Raw genomic sequence first — 23,047 nt, forward strand, 5'->3', positions numbered from 1 at the left:
CTGCTATAAACATTGGGGTGCATGTACCCCTTCGGATCACTACATTTGTATCTTTGGGGTAAATACCCAGTAGTGCAATTGCTGGATCGTATGGTAGCTCTATTTTCAACTTTTTGAGGAACCTCCATACTGTTTTCCAGAGTGGCTGCACCAGCTTGCATTCCCACCAACAGTGGAGGAGGGTTCCCCTTTCTCCGCATCCCCGCCAACATCTGTCGCTTCCTGACTTGTTAATTTTAGCCATTCTGACTGGTGTGAGGTGGTATCTCACTGAGGTTTTGATTTGGATTTCCCTGATGCTGAGCGATATTGAACACTTTTTCATGTGTCTGTTGGCCGTTTGGATGTCTTCTTTGGAAAAATGTCTGTTCATGTCTTCTGCCCATTTCTTAATTGGATTCTTTGTTCTTTGGGTGTTGAGATTGATGAGTTCTTTATAGATTTTGGATACTAGCCCTTTATCTGATATGTCATTTGCAAATATCTTCTCCCATTCTGTCGGTTGTCTTTTGGTTTTGTTGACTGTTTCCTTTGCTTTGCAAAAGCTTTTTATCTTGATGAAGTCCCAATAGTTCATTTTTGCCCTTGCTTCCCTTGCCTTTGGCGATGTTTCTAGGAAGAAGTTGCTTCGGCTGAGGTCAAAGAGGTTGCTGCCTGTGTTCTCCTTTAGGATTTGGATGGACTCCTGTCTCACATTGAGGTCTTTCAACCATTTGGAGTCTATTTTTGTGTGTAGTGTAAGGAAATGGTCCAGTTTCATTGTTCTGCATGTGGCTATCCAATTTTCCCAACACCATTTGTTGAAGAGACTGTCTTTGTTCCATTGGACATTCTTTCCTGCTTTGTCAAAGATGAGTTGACCATAGAGTTGAGGGTCCATTTCTGGGCTCTCTATTCTGTTCCATTGATCTATGTGTCTGTTTTTGTGCCAGTACCATGCCATCTTGATGATGACAGCTTTGTAATAGAGCTGGAAGTCCGGAATTGTGATGCCGCCGGCTTTGCTTTTCTTTTTCAATATTCCTCTGGCTATGCGGGGTCTTTTCTGGTTCCATACAAATTTTAGGATTATTTGTTCCATTTCTTTGAAAAAAGTGGATGGTATTTTGATGGGGATTGCATTGAATGTGTAGATTGCTCTAGGTAGCATTGACATCTTCACAATATTTGTTCTTCCAATCCATGAGCATGGAACGTTTTTCCATTTCTTTGTGTCTTCCTCAATTTCTTTCATGAGTATTTTATAGTTTTCTGAGTACAGATCCTTTGCCTCTTTGGTTAGATTTATTCCTAGGTATCTTATGGTTTTGGGTGCAATTGTAAATGGGATCGACTCCTTAATTTCTCTTTCTTCTGTCTTGTTGTTGGTGTATAGGAATGCCACTGACTTCTGTGCATTGATTTTATATCCTGACACTTTACTGAATTCTTGTATGAGTTCTAGCAGTTTTGGGGTGGAGTCTTTTGGGTTTTCCACATAAAGTATCATATCATCTGCAAAGAGTGAGAGTTTGACTTCTTCTTTGCCGATTTGGATGCCTTTGATTTCTTTTTGTTGTCTGATTGCTGTGGCTAGGACTTCCAATACTATGTTGAATAGCAGTGGTGATAGTGGACATCCCTGCTGCGTTCCTGACCTTAGGGGGAAAGCTCTCAGTTTTTCCCCATTGAGAATGATATTTGCTGTAGGTTTTTCATAGATGGCTTTTATGATATTGAGGTATGTACCCTCTATCCCTATACTCTGAAGGGTTTTGATCAAGAAAGGATGCTGTACTTTGTCAAAAGCTTTTTCTGCATCTATTGAGAGGATCATATGATTCTTGTTCTTTCTTTTGTTAATGTATTGTATCACATTGATTGATTTGCGGATGTTGAACCAACCTTGCAGCCCAGGGATAAATCCCACTTGGTCATGGTGAATAATCCTTTTAATGTACTGTTGGATCCTATTGGCTAGTATTTTGGTGAGAATTTTTGCATCCATGTTCATCAGGGATATTGGTCTGTAATTCTCCTTTTTGATGGGGTCTTTGTCTGGTTTTGGGATCAAGGTAATGCTGGCCTCATAAAATGAGTTTGGAAGTTTTCCTTCCGTTTCTATGTTTTGGAACAGTTTCAGAAGAATAGGTATTAATTCTTCTTGAAATGTTTGGTAGAATTCCCCTGGGAAGCCATCTGGCCCTGGGCTTTTGTTTTTTGGGAGATTTTTGATGACTGCTTCAATTTCCTTAGTGGTTATAGGTCTGTTCAGGTTTTCTATTTCTTCCTGGTTCAGTTTTGGTAGTTGATACATCTCTAGGAATGCATCCATCTCTTCCAGGTTATCTAATTTGCTGGCATAGAGTTGCTCATAATATGTTCTTATAATTGTTTGTATTTCTTTGGTGTTGGTTGTGATCTCGCCTCTTTCATTCATGATTTTGTTGATTTGGGTCATTTCTCTTCTCTTTTTGATAAGTTTCGCCAGGGGTTTATCAATCTTGTTAATTCTTTCAAAGAACCAGCTCCTAGTTTCGTTGATCTGTTCTACTGTTCTTTTAGTTTCTATTTCATTGATTTCTGCTCTGATCTTTATTATTTCTCTTCTCCTGCTGGGTTTAGGCTTTCTTTGCTGTTCTTTCTCCAGCTCCTTTAGGTGTAGGGTTAGGTTGTGTACTTGAGACCTTTCTTGTTTCTTGAGAAAGGCTTGTATTGCTATATACTTTCCTCTTAGGACTGCCTTTGCTGCATCCCAAAGATTTTGAATAGTTGTGTTTTCATTTTCATTGGTTTCCATGTATTTTTTTAATTCTTCTTTAATTTCCTGGTTGACCCATTCATTCTTCAGTAGGATGCTCTTTAGCCTCCATGTATTTGAGTTCTTTCCGACTTTCCTCTTGTGATTGAGTTCTAGTTTCAAAGCATTGTGGTCTGAAAATAGGCAGGGAATGATCCCAATCTTTTGGTACCGGTTGAGACCTGATTTATGACCTAGGATGTGATCTATTCTGGAGAATGTTCCATGGGCACTAGAGAAGAATGTGTATTCTGTTGCTTTGGGGTGGAATGTTCTGAACATGTCTGTGAAGTCCATTTGGTCCAGTGTGTCATTTAAAGTCTTTATTTCCTTGTTGATCTTTTGCTTAGACGATCTGTCCATTTCATTGAGGGGGATGTTAAAGTCCCTCACTATTATTGTATTGTTGTCGATGTGTTTCTTTGCTTTTGTTATTAATTGCCTTATATAATTGGCTGCTCCCATGTTAGGGGCATAGATATTTACAATTGTTAAATCTTCTTGTTGGATAGACCCTTTAAGTATGATATAGTGTCCTTCCTCATCTCTTATTACAGTCTTTGGTTTAAAATCTAATTTGTCTGATATAAGGATTGCCACCCCAGCTTTCTTTTGGTGTCCATTAGCATGGTAAATGGTTTTCCACCCCCTCACTTTCAATCTGGGGGTGTCTTTGGTTCTAAAATGAGTCTCTTGCAGACAGCATATCGATGGGTCTTGTTTTTTAATCCAGTCTGTTAGCCTGTGTCTTTTGATTGGGGCATTTAGCCCATTTACATTCAGGGTAACTATTGAAAGATAGGAATTTAGTGCCATTGTATTGCCTGTAAGGTGACTGTTACCGTATATTGTCTGTGTTCCTTTCTGGTCTATGTTGCTTTTAGGCTCTCTCTTTGCTTAGAGGACCCCTTTCAAGATTTCCTGTAGGGCTGGTTTTGTGTTTGCAAATTCCTTTAGTTTTTGTTTGTCCTGGAAGCTTTTTATCTCTCCTTCAATTTTCAATGACAGCCTAGCTGGATAGAGTATTCTTGGCTGCATATTTTTCTCATTTAGTGCTCTGAATATATCCTGCCAGTCCTTTCTGGCCTGCCAGGTCTCTGTGGATAGGTCTGTTGCCAATCTAATGTTTCTACCCTTGTAGGTGACATATCTCTTCTCCCGAGCTGCTTTCAGGATTTTCTCTTTGTCTATGAGACTCGTAAGTTTTACTATTAGATGTCGGGGAGTTGACGTATTTTTATTGATTTTGAGAGGGGTTCTCTGTGCTTCCTGGATTTTCATGCCTGTTTCTTTCCCCAAATTAGGGAAGTTCTCTGCTATAATTTGCTCCATTATACCTTCTGGCCCTCTGTCTCTTTTCTTCTTCTGGGATCCCAATTATTCTAATGTTGTTTTGTCTTATGGTATTGCTTATCTCTCGAATTCTGCCCTCGTGATCCAGTAGTTGTTTATCTCTCTTTTTCTCAGCTTCTTTATTTTCCATCATTTCATCTTCTGTATTACTGATTCTCTCTTCTGCCTCATTTATTCTAGCACTTAGCGCCCCCATTTTTGATTGCACCTCATTAATAGCCTTTTTGATTTCTACTTGGTTGGATTTTAGCTCTTTTACTTCTCCAGAAAGGGTTTCTGTAATAACTTCCATATTTTTTTCAAGCCCAGCTAGTATCTTTAAAGTGATGATTCTGAACTCTAGATCTGACATCGTACTAATGTCCGTATTGAGTAGGTCCCTGGCAGTCGGTACTACCTCTTGTTCTTTTTGTTGAGTTGATTTTTTCCGTCTCGTCATTTTGTGCAGAGGAGAATAGATTAATGAGAGAACAAAATGCTAGCAGAGTAACCACGTCCCCAGAAAATATACTTTAAACAAATCAGAAAAGACCTGAAGCAGTGGGATAAGAAAGGAAAAGAGAGAAAAAAGAAAAAGAAAAAGATAAAGATAAAAACAAAAACAAACAAAACAAAACAACAACAACAAAAGAAAAACCAGAATGTGATCAAATATGATCTATATGGTATATAGATCAGTGCCACACACTGGATTTGGGGTGTATTTTGGTCTTTTAGAAGAAAGTGCCTCCCAAAATTTTAAAGAAAGAGAAACTTATATATGTACAAAAATAAGGGTTGATATGATGAAGGGATGGAATATGACTGTAAAAATGGAAATTATAAAAAATTTTATAAAAGGAATTGATAAGAAGTTGTTTGAAAAAAGAAAGAGGAGGATTTAAAAAAAGAAAAAAGAAAAAGAAAAAAAAAGGGAGAGGATGTGATCAGGCAGGGGAATAGAAAACACCATATAGTAGAGATTTAGGGTATATTTTAATCTGTTAGAAGAAACTATCTCAAAATTTTAAAGAGAGAACAACTTATATATATAAGCCAAAAATATGGGTAACTATGAAGGGATAGAATATGACTCTAAAAATGAAAAATAAAAATGTTTTTTTTTTAAAAGGATTGATAAGATGTTGGTTGAAAAAGGGAAAAAGAAAAATTCAAAAAGAAAGAAAAAGCCAAAAGGACAGTTAAAAAAAATTAACTTTAAAAGACTAAAGAATCATGGTAAAAAAGCCGTGAATTGTATGTGCAGTATTCCCCTAGCGCTGGAGGTCTGCCGTTCTCATTGATCGGTAAACTTGGTCTTGGCTGGCTGTTCTCGCTGATCTTCTGGGGAGGGGCCTGTTGCCGTGGTTTCCAAATGTCTCTGCCGGAGTCGGAATTGCCCCGCCCTTGCCCCCTCCCGGCTAAGTAATCTGCTTGGGTTTGCTCTCCGGGGCTTTTGTTCCCTGCGAGCTTTCCGTACAGCTTTGGAGGCGGAGAGTGAAAATGGCGGCCTCCCAATCTCTGCCCCGGAGGAGCTGAGAACTCGGGCCCGCTCCTCAGTGAGCCCCCAGAGAAAAGCCGCCAGTCACTCCCGTCTCCCCGCTCTCCGGCCGCACTCCGTGCTCACCCGGCCTGTGACCGCGCGTTTCTATCTCTGGCACCCGACCCCGGGTGGAGTCTCCAAACCCAGCAGATCCCTGCGGTGCACTCCCGCGCGGCTCCTCCCGGGGGAGGAAGGTGAGTCTCCCCGGATCTGCCGCTTGTTGGGTCCCTGCTGGAGGAGCAGGGGCCCGACTGTGCCGCGGATCCCGGTTTATGGCCACCCCGAGCTGAGAGCCCGCGCCTGGGCTCCGCCTCTACAGCCGGCTTCCCTGCTCCGTTACCTGGGAGCTCTGCCGCCCTCAGGCACCCCCGGTCTTTCTGTGACCCAGAGGGTCCTGAGACCTCACTGTCCCACGAGGGTTCCACCCCCCCCCCCCCCCCCCCCCCCCGCTTAGCCACCAGAACGACGTCCCATAGCGGAGCCAACTTCTAAAAGTTCCGATTTTGTGCTCCGCGGCTCTATCACTTGCCAGAAGCGGCCGACGGAGGCCCCTCCCCCGCCGTCTATCCTCCGGAATATCGCCGCGGATTCACTTCTCCGCACGTCCTACCTTCCAGAAAGTGGTCGCTTTTCTGATGAGAGAGTTGTTGCTCTTCTTTTCTTCAATCTCCTGTTGAGTTTGTAGGTGTTCAGAATGGTTTGATCTCTATCCAGCTGAATTCCTGAGAGGAAACGAAATCCAGGTCTCCTACTCCTCCGCCATCTTGCTCCGCCCCTATATCCACTGATACATTTCTACTCTGAGCTGTTTTTTATACATATCATTCCTCTCAACGCCCACAGTGACTACCCTTTAAGCACATATCATGTCATTCCTTATTTGTTACAATTATTTTTCAACTGCTCCATCTAAACCTGGCTTTACCTTGGGTTCGTTCATTCTTCATTTACTGAAACTCCACTTTGATTACATCAGGATTTGTCCAAATCCCCGGTACTCCATTTGGGTTAGGTGATTCACATTTCCATTATAGGATTCACTCATACCCACTTAGGACCCGGGAAATAATTCCTGCCCCCAAAAGGAAGAGTATAAGGGATTCCTGCCTGGGCAGACATGTCCTCATTTTTAAGACTTTCTTGCCACCCAGGTTTCATGTTAGCTGCCCACTTTGCTTGGCTTTATTCTTTTGTGCTTGTATATTTTTCTTGGCCCCTGACTTACCTAGTTGCTGACCCTCAGGCCAGGCTTTTGTGAGTTACTGCATCCATTTTCACTCAGAAATCTTCAGTGGCTTACTATTCTTTTACAAATGCTTGGTCCTGGCACTCCTTGCCCCCTATGACTTCATGTTATGTGTCCAGTATGATCTTCCAATGCTCCCCAGCATGAACTCTAAGCTGACCTAGGCAGACTCATCCTCTGAACACTTCAAAGATTCTTCTTGCTTCTGAGTGTTTGTTCATGCTATTGCTCACACAAGAAATATCCTCTCACCCACATTTCCAAATCCCATCCAGTTTTTCATTGTTTAACTTAGGTCCCATTTCCATCACAAAGCCACCTGAATTGATTTTACCTTGCACTGAATTTTCCTTCCTCTAATCTCTTATCTAATCTCTTACACAATGCAGAGAATAATGCTACACAATATAGAAATGAGAGAAAATTGTTTGTGGAGTCTTACTAATCACTCCGTTCCTTAGCCCCAACTAGTTACGACCTTCGCAGCAAAGAGCGAGTCTTATTTATTTACTTACTTTTTTATTCAAGTATAATTAACATTCAGTGTTATATTAATTTCAGGCGTACAATATAATGATTCAACAGGGAATTGAGTCTTTCAATTATTTTTTCTGCCTTTGCCTACTTAGGTAGCAACAGTACTGAGCATACATAGATAAAATTCAATAAATATTTGTTGAATTGAAAGAATATAAATGATACCAGTTTCAGGTTATTAGAGATGTAGACTCTCTGTTACTTTGCCACTCCATCTAACACTGCAGGCCTATACATGATCTAAAGGTTATACTGGCATTATAATTAATAGTGGCAACTGCTGTTTACTGATGGGCCACCAAGGGTATAGTGATGTGTCTGGCACTTAAGAATAGTGAATGCAAAAGTATTATTAAACAACACCAGCACAAATATATGCTGAAGTTGAAGGATTCACATGTAACTGACACTATCTTCTTTTAAAGAAACTATTCCCTGCCGCTTATTGTAGTGTTTTTATATAATGTTATCCTAAAGATTGAAAAAAAAAAAAAAAAGGGAAAATGGCTAGGTTAATTAGGGTGCTACAATGTAGAATTATATTAAAAAATAAGAGATAAAATGAGATTCCTCCTAATAGCTAAGCTTAACATTAAAATCATTTCATTAGCAATATCAAACAATATGCTCTAGCTGAAAAACAATTTATTATTCAAAGTACCAATTAAACTAAATGTGACATATGAAAGTTGTGCTTGGGAAAAAATCAGTTTCATATAATTAACTTCAAACTAACATCGCAATTAGGAAAGAAAATATGCAGATGTTACCAAATTTTGCAGTGTTATTACGTGGGAGTTGAAATATGCTTCTGCTTTAGAAAATAATTTCTGCTGTTAAATGATTTTGATGGGAGGCATTGAGTATAGTTAAAAAGGGAATTGCATTTATATTTAAAGATCCAAATAGGGCTTTCAGAAAACTGAGGTATTTTACTTTTAATCTATAAGGGATAACAGTTTGAAAGTTAACTATCATAGCCTTTTAAAAATTAATAGACCATAATGAAAGTGATTTCACGTTAATCCTTCCAAAGGGCTGGGTCAAGCAAAGAAGTGAGAATTTGCATCAGCTCTTGGACACTGAAGATGCCTCAGCTCTGTGATCTTAGAACACCCACAAGGGCTGAGAAAAAAACAGCTTCAAAGTACAAATGTCTTTCTAGTGGTGGTCCCCTGCTTTGCCATGTTGCAAAGGCATTTTTTCTTAATAACATTTTACACTTCCTTAGCCCCTTTAAAAATATTTTTATGTGGCACAAATAAATATACAAATGAAGCATTTAGCTTTCATTTATTTTAATGTTCAAGCATTTCTTTTAACATTTTTCTCTCCTTCAACTTCTATCTCTGTTTACTGTTTTTATGCTAATAACATGGTAGGTGGCACAGAAGTGATCATGAAGTATTAAATCAAACAACTTCAATAATGCTTGAGAGTCGCTCAAGTTCCAGTGTTCTGGGTTCAACTGGCATATAGGAGCCTTGATATTCTGGAGGCTTAGTTGCCTTTTCTTTGGTTAAAATTAGTACAGGGCGCCTGGGTGGCTCAGTTGGTTAAGCAACTGCCTTCGGCTCAGGTCATGATCCTGGAGTCCCTGGATCGAGTCCCACATCGGGCTCCCTGCTCAGAGGGGAGTCTGCTTCTCCCTCTGACCCTCCCCCCTCTCATGTGCTCTCTCTCTCTGTCTCTCTCTCAAATAAATAAAAATCTTTTTTTAAAAAAAAATTAGTACAGTTATGAGAGTTATAATGCTTAAAAAAATGAGAATGATACATTTGATAGAATTTTGAAGCTAGAAGTGACTTTATTAGACCATGTAGTCTGGGGTACTTTTTTGAGTGTGTATATGGCTGTCAAGGAAGGGGTGGTTGGTGAATTGCTGTTACTCTGTTTGCCTGAGGTCAATTTATTCAGCGTTAGGACAGAGAGTGATGGAGAAGGGGGATGTTGCAGTGGGTTTTACAGGCAGGACAGTGAGGCAGGAATGTCTGTCTGTTCCCTCCTCAGCTCTCTGGAAGCAGTGAGCCAAGGAATGGACAGTGTTGGGCTACAGAATATGCCTGTGGAGAACCTTGTACCCTTGTTGCCCTCACAGTGTTCACAGCAGAGCAGAGCCTGGAACACAAGGCTCCTTAGTTCCCTCCTTAGTTCAGTGTTCTCAAAATTACGTCCTTGGCCTGAGGGTTTCTTTTGCTCTATTACTAACAGGCATAGACAAAACCCAGGGAAATACTGTTTTAACCCTAGTGAAGAAAACAAGTATTTTTCCAAGCAGTAATTGTTTGTATTTTAAACAATTAATATGCTAATCATAAATAGCTAGTAATTCCATTTGGAATGACTTTTTGTCCCCTCAATCTAACTTTGTAGCTAACATCTGCTGAATGTGTCAGGCACTGTGCTAAATGCATTTTGTACATTATCTACATGCACAAAGGCTTTATTGTAGGCTGGGACAAAATTCTGAATGCCCCAATTTCAAGCTTGTGTCGGAGATCCTGTGTAGAAATACCAAGGAATACTGTTGTTAATCATCCGAACTGTGTAGGGCATATAGTGACTTGATGATTCTATTCCCTTCCCCGCGCACTGCCAGGGAGCTCTCTGAGGCAAGAACTGCCATGAACAGTCACACATTTGCAGGTTGGCTTTTTTTTAGTGCTTCTTTTCACACATTTCTAGAACTTGGATCAAGTTTTTCATAATCTCCACTGTGTCTTGAGAGGGAAAGTTAGAGTAGGTATATTTTCTCCCCTTGTCTCTGGCATGGACACTTAAGATTTTTAAAGTTTGATATGAGGTGACAGGAATTTAGTGAAATTCAGATACCTCACAGCTTATGGACACACATTCAAGATCATGAATGTAAGAAGAGCTCACAAAGACAGAATAAGATTGGGGACCCCTCAGGGCACAGGGTCAGTGTCAGGGCAGCAAGGTCTGTCTTCTAGTAACATCCTTCTGTTTCCTTCTCCCCATCATTTGTGTGTGTATTGTTTGAGGAGGGAGCTGGAATTGGGATTATTTGTTACCATTTAAAAAATACATTTAAAATTGTCCATCTTTTTTAAAGACTGAAAGCATTGACAATTATTTGCCTTTGCTTGGGCTACTCTCTAGATTTACACATACTCTTTGAAGGACTAGCTTGAGTGGTTTTAGGATGATTATGGGGGAGTTATATTTCTGTTTGTTTATATTCTACCTTTGGGGAAAATTATTTTACTTCTTTGAGATGGAGTTCTTTGTATGACCTTAAAGGTGCTTTAAATTATTATAAAATAAAATAATTTATTTTATACCTTAATTTTATACTTATAGTGTCATTTTCTCTTTTGGAAGTTAAAAAAATTAACTTCCTCATTCAATTTCTAGCTTATAAAATCTTTGAGACAATTTTGCTGAGTTAGGCTTGGCTCAGGACATTGCTTGACCACAGAGTGGGGGATTCACATGGTCATTACAAATCTGCCTTTTTCTTGGCCAAGTGGCCTCTTTCTTATTTAATTTATCCCAGAGTTTTGACTACTTTGGGGAATGGGTTTCAGGGAGTAGAAACTGAAAACCCACACACTTTTCTACTCTTATGTAATCTAATCTCAGAGGAAGTGGTAGCACCAGGCTCTCTAGGATTACTACAGGAGTCGGAATGTGGAGCTGTAAAAACACACTGAAACTTGCAGTCCATAAGGACTAACAGCTTGTTGTTTAAACTATGGACAGTCCTTTTAATACAAGGAAAAGATCTGCCAAAATCTTCTTGACAAATGAGTTAATCTATAGGCTATTTCTCTTCAAGCAACAAAAGATGGCTTTTTTTTCTTCCTAATGTTGCTGCCCCCCTTTAAAATTCCCGGGTTCCACCGGGGAGCTGAAACTCCGTAGAAGAAACTGTGATGGCCACAGATATCTTAGTTACTCTTGCTCCATGTCCTTCAGGAGCTGTCCCAAAATAATCCCCAGCCCTATCATAAAATTTCTTTAACTTCCAAAAAGAAAAGTGGCACTGTAAGGATAAAATTAAGATACAAAATAATTTGTCCGTTCAGCTCTGTAGCATCATATAAATAAATACTCCTCAAAGATGCAAAATATTTTTCAGAAGAGGTATATAAATAAATAAGAAAATAACCCTCACTTCACTCTTTCTAAAAACACTCAAGCAAGACCTTTCAAAAGTATATGCGAGTTTCTAGCAATGTAGCCCAAATGAAGGCAAATAAACCATCTATGTGGTAAGGCTTTTATCCTTTGAAATTAAAAATACTGGGGCGCCTGGGTGGCTCAGACTGTTAAGCTGCCTTTGGCTCAGGTCATGATCCCAGGGTCCCGGGATCAAGCCCCACATCGGTCTCCCTGCTGAGTGGGGAGAGCCTGCTTCTCCCTCTACCTCTGTCTGCCGCTACCCTTGCTTGTACTTTCTCTCTCCTGTCAAATAAATAAAATCTTAAAGAAAAAAATTAAAAATACTTTTTTAAAGTGGTAACAAGTGATGCAGCGTGGATTAAGACATACAGTACAACAGAATAAAAGAAGATGTATGTACATGAAGCTACATCATGAACATTAATCTAAGTCAGATGAAGAGGAAGTCTAATCTATTTTCCCTCACACTCATTAAATGGTGCTTATATCACATTTCACCTGTCATAAGATAGCCTAATCTTCTAGGGTAATTAAGTATTTAAATCCTTAGAAATAATTGCTATTTTAGAATTTTCCTATATAACTCAGTAAGACAGTTACTGTAGTCTTGGTTCCTTCTAAATAGTGACATATGACTAATTAAATTACTGAACATACTGTCTTGTGGGTTTAAAATACTATACCAGGAAGGAAGAGAACAAAGAAGAAGAGCATGTCAATGAAGAGGAAAGCAAAGATTATGTTTTCTGCAGTGAACACATTCCATGTGAAATTCATGGAAATGAATTAGAACTTCTGAATAGTGGGGGGAATCAATATTGGGATTACCTTAACCAAATATTTAGAAATTCCCAAATGGAATGTGAACCCAAGTTTATCATACCTGTTTGATTATTGCTGGATTTTTCTCTATGTCTTTCTTTAAAAGTTGGTGAATAAAATACATAGCAAGGAATGTCAAGCTCTAAGAAGTTCCCAAAACTACAAGATACTTCATGCACTGGACTTTTCACAACTATGAAGACATGGGCAAAGATCTTAATTTATAAAAGAATCCTTGTCAGGGAATATTTATTAAATCATATAAATGTGGTTGAGAAGAGTTAGGCCATAACAGTGATAAAGAAAGATACAGAGAATAAGAGGAGATAAATAGAAACCTGGATAGAACTTTTTGTATATATTCTTGTACTCAGTTAAGGAAGGCAGCAAAATAGCTTTATTCTCAATTATGTCCCTTTTAAATCACATTAAATTATCATCACCTAACTTCTAGAAGTAACCAAGGAAACATTTCTGTGCTTGCCTAGATCTGAACTAGTCTGATGCAGAGATTTAGCCGTGGAATGGAAGTTCCCCATGTCCTTGACATTACCATCTATTAGTCACACTTTTGCCGCCTTGTTTCTTGTAGGTAAGGTAAGAATCTGCTCACTTATTCTAACTTATCTTGGTCACTGGTACGTTTCACTATCATCAGTCTATGTTTTGAATGTGTAGTCAGAAACTGACTGCTAACCAACTAAAGAATGAACTCCATTGTATCACCCCCTCTATTAAATTTATGCATTCCAAACTTGGACGCCTCATATTGGAGGACCCTGCCTGCAAGCGCTGAATCCAGGTGGTCTTCCTTATGCTAGGGGTGACATTATGAAGGTAATTCAGGCATGAGGAGTTAATTCTACTCATTTGTCAGTTTTTACCAACAAATTAGGAAACTCCTAGGGTAACAGAGTTTTAACTTTTTAGCCATGAAAAATTTTATTGATATTGTGCAAAATCCTGAACATGCACAACTGACTACCAACATACTAAATAGGGTAAATAGATTTAGAAAAAAAATCTGAGAATCCTGCTACCAACATTTTTAGGATATTTATTTGCTTTCTCCATTAATTTAGAAGAATGTTTCTCAGTCACAACTCCCTTATCCTTTACATAGCTCTAAAAGGATGGTGAAATAAAACTTTTTATCGTAGCATATCAGTTCCATTCTACTTCAATATTTGTAAATGCATTATGTGATATTTTGAAAATTGTAATTTTGATTTGCTATGCCAAATTTATACTGATCTCTTATTCTGACTGTTGGACAAGTCAGAGGTAGAATTTCATAAAAGGGCTAGGGACTGCCAATTTAGTTTCTATAACTTGCTCAAAAATACCTCCCAAAATCTGAACATACACTTCACATTAAAATGAATGTGGGGACAACTGTGTAACTCCTGGAATTTTAGCTTTAACATTTTTCCTCACACTGGTCTAATTCTGACCATAGAAGATACTACAAGATAAAGGGAGCTGAGCTCATCCTTTATTCTTTCAGCAAATATTTATCAAGAGCTGACAGATACTTTGTTAGTTGTCAGGGATATACTGAGAACAATCTAGGTAATGTTGTTGAGAAGTGTTAGAGCTACCAGATTGGGAGAGAAAGGAGGGGTGAGCAGATATAAGAATATGAACGGCAGATAATGTACTTAAACATACTCAGAAAAATTCAAAGTGCTGAGCCACGTGATGATGAATAGTATAAGTACTACAGTATTATAGTACTATACTATTATAGTTATTATAGTTATAGATGATTTTCAAAGAGGTATGGCAGCTTAAGTCTTTATAGGAACTCTAGTCTAGAAATACTCTGGAACATTCACATTTTGAAGTTCATTTTCCACCAGATTAAAAAAAAAAATCATTAAAAAAGCCCCAGACTATTGGGCCTGTAAAACATTGCCCCATGTTCACCTGTCTTTTAAGGTCGCAGTGTTTACACCTTTATCCGTTTTCCATTAAAGCTGACCTCACAATTTTTTATATAGGACAAACATGATAATTGAAAATTAAAATATATATAAATAACAATGGGATTCTGAAAGTCATCTTTTCCCCCTTTCTGTTTTCACATATTTCTTCAAAGAAGAAACTGAGTCTCATAGGAGTTCGGAGATTTTTCCAAGCAGTTTCTAAACCTGTTTCCTGTCTGAAACACTTGTGGCAGGCAAATCAGCTGTCTGAGCAGTTTTGGAGGTGCCCTGTGCAGTAAGCAAAACAGAACAGACCCATCTTTTACATTTATGACCCATATTTCTAAATAGAGTTCTACTTCAGTGGGAAGACTAGTATTGCACTCTTTCAAATGGTTCTTCAATTTGTATTTTTAAAAAATAGATCCTTTCCGACAGGTAAAGCTAATCCAGAATGCATGTTTATAAATATATTAACCATCACTTTCTCTTCTTTTCTAAATTGACTCCTGACACTAATGTAAGTGTACAGAGCTTCCTGACAAAGTTTTGCACCTCAAGGTAAAACCTATCTATTGCTTCTCTGCAGCCTGTCCCCTATGTAGAAGCATTTCCATTTAGGAAATGGAATAATTTAGCTTTTGGTACAGGTTTATTCTTGGCTGACTGAAGATACAAGAGTTTATTCTTGAATAAGTCTGAGTATAAAAAAATCTGAGGGCAAACATGCTACTTACAGAAATATATAAAGAGAACTGAAAAGAAGCATCTACCACACATTAGAAAACATTAAATTAAGAGAGGTTAAATACAGAATATCTAGTGCTACATGCACTAGAAAGAAAAATGAAAGATACACGAAAGATAAATAAATGGAATTGCTGTAGGGTAGTGTGAAAAAAAATCACAGCAACCACATGTCTCTGATTTTTTAAGACAGTCCTAATTTCAAATATTTGTTCCTGTTTTTAAACCATGTGTCTCAACTTTTCTTCAGAGAAAGGTGTCACTGCAGGAAAAAGGGTATTATTGAAATGAAGGTGTTCCAGGAGTTTATAGGATGGAAACAGTGCCTGGAGATAACAAAACCACCACCACCACCATTTCACTTCCTCTCACCTCTTTGTCTCTGCAACTTATCACTAGTCTTTTATTTTCTGAGACCCTAATGTTATCATTTAACACCTGTGGGACTATTAGTTTAATGCCTGCCTCTCAAGTTTTGCTAATTTTATCTCACTCCTAAAGCCATGACCTAGATCTTCCCATCATAATAATCAAGCTCTCCTCTTAGCTTCTCTCTCTTCTTACATTAACTGAGACCTGCTTATTGTCCAAGGAACTGCATTCCCTGTAGCCCTCTCAAGTTATGGACCACAAGCTATTCTCTCTTGTACTACCTACCTGAGGCTCCTCAGGAAGGTGAGCTCAGGATCCTCCTTGCTCTCTGTGCACCCCTTTTCTGGTATGATCCAGAATTACTGTATTAAAAATGCCTACTTTTCTCATAGTTTCATCTTTGCTAGTGGAAAAACCTGCTACCTGGTAAGCTGTCTCTCTGGAGGAAAGCAGAATGTAGTGGCAGTAAAGTACAATTAAAAATAGCCCATGAATCTAAAGAGCTATTGCAGATGTGGTACTTAAACAAATAACCTAAGAGAGAAAGTTGTGGTCAGAATAGAATTCTTCAGTGAGAGATTTGGGAGGTAGGGGCATTTCAGATGATAAGACAGTCATATAAAGTGAGACAGGTCTGGACATAAGGGGTTTAAAGTTGGATGAGTGTGGCACAGGAGTTTAGGTAATGGGGGGGGTGTGTGAATAAGAATGGGTAGGGATATAGGAAGATTTGTAGATATGTAGACAAGAATTGGAAGACAACTGATGTCTGCTACTTTTTTTAAGAGAAAAGAGGAACATGGATAGTTGGGAGGTGTCAAGAGGGGATATGCTACAAGACTTGAAATAATCATTTTGAAGAATGTTCTAGTGATTGATCAGGGAAACAGAGTATTATGGAGTGCCCAGAGCACAGTTAAGTGATGTATGTTCTAGTAAGTTCATCTGATTTACTTCCTCTGAGTCAGTAGTTCTACACTTTAGAATAGCATCAGAATTACCTAGAGGGCTTGTTAAACACAGACTGCTGGGCCCCATTATCCCAGTGTCTGACCAAGGAAGTCTGTAGATAGGCCCAAGAATGTGCATTTCTCACAGGTTCCCAGGTGTTGCTGCTGTCGCTGGTTCCGAGACCACACTTTTGAGAACCACCGCTCTTTCTCCATTCTAATGATTCTTCTTCCCAAACCTATGAATTTAGTGCATATATATAGAGAGATAGATAGAGATACACACATACACATATATACTACAGATATACATATATATACCATACATATATATACATATATACCGTAAAGATACACATACACATCACATACACACACACACACACCTCCTAAAGGCAATCTAGATTGATCCTACTAGATGGACCTTACTGATTCATCACATCACATTCCTAGTTCTCCAAATTCCTATAACAGGTTTTCAAGATTCAATAAACTTAACTATCCAGAATTAATCACAATGTAGTCCAACATAATCTTCTTTTAAAGTTGGGCATTTCCTTCACGTTTCATATAACTTCCATCCACTTCCACCACTATTCCTATTAAAGAGAATGTTCTCTGTACCACTTTACAATAACCTAAGTGTTACCCATGGCTCAGAGAACTTCTCTTTAAGGATTCCTGGATTCTGGTCCAAAGTGTTGTCTTCCTTTATTGAACTACTATTGTACCAAGAGTCTTTACTACATAATTTTGTTTTTTAATAATTTTTAACAATTCCCATTTATATAAACCAGTAGTAAGCTCCTTGATGAGAGGAACAAAAATTTTATACATTTTATGTCTCCTGCAAAGTATTCAACACAGCACTAGAGAAATGATACTCAGTGGGTCTTGTTTATTATATGAAACTTTTACTTATATATAAAGAAAGTTTATATAAAATAAATTGCAGGTTACTGTCAGCTATACATTCCTACTTATTTCTACATAGAGATCAGGATCATGAATGTGGTTTCCTTCAGAGTGTAAAAGAAATTTTTAAAAGGCCTTAAATATATCTCAAAACCAAGGTGTACAAAATAAAAAAAAATGCTAGGTAAATAGGCCATGCTTTCTGCTTGTTTATTCCTTACCCAATGATGCTTCATCATATATTTTGAGTATTATAAAACAGAAAATAAATATAGTGGGCTTTTCTTCACAGTAATACGGGAAAGTGATTTTTCCTAGTTTGGTTAATTGGGATTGAACAATGTAAAATAATGTTAGAGGTTTCTACTGAGTAGAAATTTTGTATCTATACAATTTATTTACTTTTCATATCTACACTAAAGTCAGAATCAGATTAGTTCTATGTTTTATCTTCTGATATTTATATCTACTGATATTTTTGATTCTTCTTTGATATTGATCAAAATAATGATGGTTGGCTTTACATATAATCATTATAATCATTCCTTTTACATACCCACTTTGCTTTATTATTACAGATATCAGACCAATAAAATTCCTAAAATATCTCGCCCAGAAAAATATTACATTTGAATTATACACTAAATACACCTTTTATTAACTTCTAGCAAAATACTAAATGTGAATATTCAACCAACAACTGCCAAATATGGGGGAGACAGAAAATAGGAATTAGACTCACGTGTTTATTTTTGACATCTGCCAAGTAAAAAATAAGATTTGTTCTGTGGTTAACTGAAGGGAATGACAACAAAATAATAAAAATTTGTTTTCATTATTTTTTGTATCTTTAGAGGCCTGGCTTAAAATAGCCTAATGTTAACAACAGAAAAATTCCTATTGATTTCTCTTCCTCATTTTTCACAAAACCAGGGTATTAGAAAAACCTGTGCTTCTGGCCTAAGTTGTCATGTGATTCCCCCAAGTTTTCCAGTTTCTCAGTCACAGAACTCTCTCTAACTAATCCCAAGGAGCATAGCTTCATTTTTGTGTAATACTGGACCTCCAGAGAATTCCTAATAAATTATCTTTAGAAGAATGATAGATTAGTTAAAAAGTTTGCAGGGAAAATCTCTACACCAAGAGTGCCCTGGATCCCAAGTCTGAAATATCGCAGGACCAAAACTATATAAAAAATACCAGCATGTTTCCTTTTTTTCTCCCAACTAAAGAAATAAGTCAAGAGAATAGCTATTGTTAATCAAATGGGAACACACTGATAAGATGCAAAACAGAAGTCTTTTTGTATGAAGAAGTTGCTCTTATTTGCTGCATTTCTCTTTCCTGATTTACTCGATTACATTTTCTCAACAAAGCTACAAAGCTACATACCTTTGAAAAAGAATGGAAACTCAGAAAAAGTCTGCATTCCATATGTCATTACTGTCCTTCTCATAACATTGTTTTACCCAAACCACATTAGGTGAAATCCCTTTCAGTTTTGTGAAAGGGTGTGGTAAGGCTTCTAAAGAAGTCTGTTTTAATGCCACTGGAGAAAGGACAAGCCATCCGCACAAACCAAGTGACGACATACCGACTGCTGTCATGTAATCCCAGCGCTCAATGAGGCACATATTGAAGATGAGGTGATCAGATGTTTGCCCTTGGCCAATAAGTGAAATCTGCCTCTCCAAATTCTGGCAAACAGATGAAGTCCAGCCAACAAGAAACCAGAATACTACCAGAAGTATTACTGCAAGCATCCTCATGACCCGTCCACCAGTCATATATGGAATCCGCTGGGCTGTTCGTGAAAGAAACACCTTCAAAACCCTGGAAAAGCAAAACATCAAAATGTGAAGGCAAACTTAACACTCAGAAAAACTCCATAATATTTTACTTTTCTAGGTGAAATTCAAACCTACCAAAAACCTACTTAAGCAGAATTTTAACATGGAAAAAACCCAGAAACAGTATTGCTTACATTTTCACTTAATTTCATTCTAGTTTTTATCTTCCAATAGCAAAACAAATATCCTACATCTAGCCAGTGAGTCAATAGATTTGTATAGGATGGAATTCTTTTGAGTGTGTCTTAATATTTTAAGGAATGTGCTTAAGATCTTAAAAAAAAAAAAAAGATCCACAGGCAAGCTGGCTCAAACAGGGTTTCTGAGGGATCAAAAATAGTCCTGAAAATGAGTAGTTGGATTTCACAATATTACACTAAGTCAAAAACTTCCTTGAACCAGTTATTTTTTACAGTAAAATGATAAGAAAGGTATTTTCTGAAAATTATTCTAAATGTCCTCCCTTTGTAATTATCACATTACCAAAAATAATAATGAAATAAATATGAAAACAATGAGAGAGATATTTAAATACTAGAGTAACTGAATTAAGATCTCCATATTAAGAAAGAGGATTGGGATGACCTATAAGAAATTGATTTAAAAAATTTTTTTTCTGTGTGTGTAATTCGAATGAATAGCCAGATTAAGTGATATCTAAGAACTGTTCCATCTTAGTTATTGTGTGAAGACAAAATCCAACCTTACTACAGAGGTCCTTCCTCCTACCCTTTTCTATAATTTTATCTCCAGAATATTCTTAGCTGATTTAACTCCCCACTCTCATTCTGATATTTTATGTCACAAAAGTGAGAGGCTCATGATACTATCCATAATCAATTTCCAAAAGGCAAAAATAAATTTATTTTCCCAACTTTTCTATTCCCTCCTCCGTCTCATTCTTTCAAAAATTTTTTATGAAGTATTCCTACGAATTCTTCATAAAAATCATTATAAATCCAGAAATGAAACACTTGAAATAGCCTAGATGGTATTATACTATTTTTTCTCTCTCTATAGGCCTTTGGTAGCTCTTCCTGAATCAACACATTGAGCAAAGAAAGTTATTTTTTAGCAAATTTTATTTATCCTTCTTTCCCCTATACCTTTTTTTTTAAACCTGAGTATTTGTTTTTGTTTTTTTAAAGATTTTATTTATTTATTTGACAGAGAGAGACACAGTGAGAGAGGGACACAAGCAAGGGGAGTGGGAGAGGGAGAAGCAGGCTCCCGGCTGAGCAGGGAGCCCGATGCGGGACTCGATCCCAGGAGCCCGGGATCATGACCTGAGCCGAAGGCAGACACTTAACGACTGAGCCACCCAGGCACCCCTCCCCTTACCTTTAACTCCATTGTCCTTCAGCTAACACACAGGATGAAGATATTTAATTCTGAATAAAATACGTACCCCTAAACTTTTCTGTGGAACAATGTCAGAAAGATATTAGTATAACATAGGAGTATAGTAGAAGATCTCTTTGCTCTCCATTTAAGTAGTTCACCAGAGTAATGGTTATTCTCCATTCTATGTAAAACACAGTAGTACTGTCCATGTCATGCTAAATGCCAGCACTAGCAGCTAACTTGCACCTCTGTCTCGTATGCCTCAAACACCTCTGCTCCAACCAGCTGAATTGCTACTTGTTAAGAATCAGTTGTAGTTGTCCCCAAATTGTGCCCATTGTTATCATCTTACACATTTTAACTAAATTATAAATAAAATAATTACACATGACTGTGAAACAAAAGGAGACTTACTTGTATAAAATCTATCTTGAATGCTTTGGAAAGACTCCATGTAGGTGAGTCATTAAATAAGCCTGGGGTGGTCAATAAACATAAAAATCTAGAAAGAGTCTATACTCAGGTTACTTCAAGCATCTTTAGAATTACACTCTTATTTAAGAACCAACATTGTGAACAGTAGATAATGCATTACAGTAATTTATGTTAGAAAAAGAAGAGTACACTCCAAATACCAGGTACATAGTCAAAGAACGGGCCTTTTCTCAAAAATATTGGTAAATGAGGGGCACCTGGTTGGCTCAATTGGTTAAGCGTTGACTCCTGATTTTGGCTCATGTTATGATCTCAGGGTCCATGGGGCTCCATGGAGACTCATCACAGAGTCTGCTTGAGGATTTATCTCCCTCTCCTTCTGCCCCTCCCCACCTCATGCTATCTCTCTCTTTCTCTCCCTCCCTCTGAAATAAATAAACCTTTAAAAAATATTGGTAGGGCGCCTGGGTGGCTCAGTTGGTTAAGCGACTGCCTTCGGCTCAGGTCATGGTCCTGGAGTCCCGGGATCGAGTCCCACATCGGGCTCCCTGCTCCGCAGGGAGCCTGCTTCTCCCTCTGACCCTCCCCCCTCTCATGTGCTCTCTGTCTCTCTCATTCTCTCTGTCTCAGATAAATAAATAAAAAATAAAAAATATTGGTAAATGATTATATGTATGTTTTAAATTATAGCCTCTAACACACTTCTTTAATGCCTTTCTGCTTTAAACAAGCTTATCAACTTATTGAACCAACGACTAATCCTATAAGAAGCCTTCTATCGTAATTAGCAGATAAAAATATTCAGAGAACCCTTAGAAATAAGAGAAATTTTAAAACAAATGAATGTTTTTGCTTGTCCCAATCTTATTTTCTGCAGGAGAAACTTGCAGCCACTAGGTACACATAATTGTTTCTGCTTACACCTGGATGAATTCTAAATTTTGAATGACTAGGAACTCAAAAGAGGAAATTTTGCCCCTTTTTATGGTCTTCTATTTTTTGGCTAGGCAGAAAAAAAGAGAATTCTTTTAATTCTAGACACAATTTTAATACCTGGCATATAAGTATAATAAATGAATATTTATATAGTGACAATCATATGCTGGGTATCATGCTAGGCAACATGGGGGAATAAGATATAGCTCTAGAAGCTTATGATTTAACTAGAAATAAGTGTGCAAATAACTTCCATATAAAACAGCATATATTCTATGTTGTATGTACCTAGTAAGTCTAGTAACGTAATAGAATAGGTGGTATTTAATCTGGACTTTGATGGATACCAAGAGAAATGGAGGAAAGTGAAGAAGATATAAGGAGATAGTCTGGCTGAAGGAAATCACATAACAAAGTACAGAGCAGGAAATATAAGTTGCATTTTGCAGAGGAAATCTGTATGATCCTAGTTTGGTAATCTTTTAGTCAATAAATCCCAATTCTAAATTATCAGAAATTTTCATGTTCTCCAGGTGACCCTCTGGGTATTTATTATATAGTTTGAGAGTTCAAGATTGTCACAGATCCCATAATCTCATTTCCAGAGAGGAAAAACCAAAGCAAAAGCCCTCACGAGTCTCCTGTTATTGATTTTAACTGTTTTTTGAATCCTGGGAAACACACTAACACAACTCTGTACTTCAATCTAAGCATTTCAGGATATTGGTTTTGGTATAATGGAATAAGATGCATTTTTCTAGCATTGCCTTAAAATAAAATGAGAAAATTCTGCCATATCTTTAAAAGATAAGCTCTTGTTAGTTTATATGGTTCATTCCCTAGAAACCAACTTCTAAAAGGGAAATCATTAGATGTGCATTTATATGAAATACAGCTGTAGGAAAAAATACAATCATTAAACTTCTTAGATTTCTTTTTCTACTATTTTTTTCATAGAAATATCTTCAGGTTACCCATCTGTTCAGAAGGTCTCACTATTTCTGAAGGAAAGCAGTAATATATACAAGAAGATTGCAAGAAATACCCAGAATTTAATATAAAAAGGCATATTTAAAGAATATATTCAGTTTTCATTATTAATAGTAGATAAATTCATAGCAATCATGTTGAAACAATGAAAAGGGCAACCCATGAATTGGCT

At 37.6% G+C, this 23,047-nt stretch overlaps 1 protein-coding gene across 1 annotated transcript in view; it reads right to left on the minus strand.

The window, feature by feature from the left end:
• Positions 1 to 23,047, minus strand: part of GPR158 (G protein-coupled receptor 158) — a 475,038-nt gene that overhangs the window by 16,537 nt on the left and 435,454 nt on the right. Inside the window, exon 8 of the mRNA XM_035029491.1 lies at positions 18,915 to 19,153. Coding sequence (XP_034885382.1) covers positions 18,915 to 19,153 — 239 coding nt within the window. The remainder of the gene's footprint in view (positions 1 to 18,914; positions 19,154 to 23,047) is intronic.

This window comes from Mirounga leonina, unplaced genomic scaffold (assembly GCF_011800145.1).
Source record: "Mirounga leonina isolate KUSES-001 unplaced genomic scaffold, KU_Mleo_1.0 Mir_242, whole genome shotgun sequence".
Lineage (NCBI taxonomy): Eukaryota > Metazoa > Chordata > Mammalia > Carnivora > Phocidae > Mirounga > Mirounga leonina.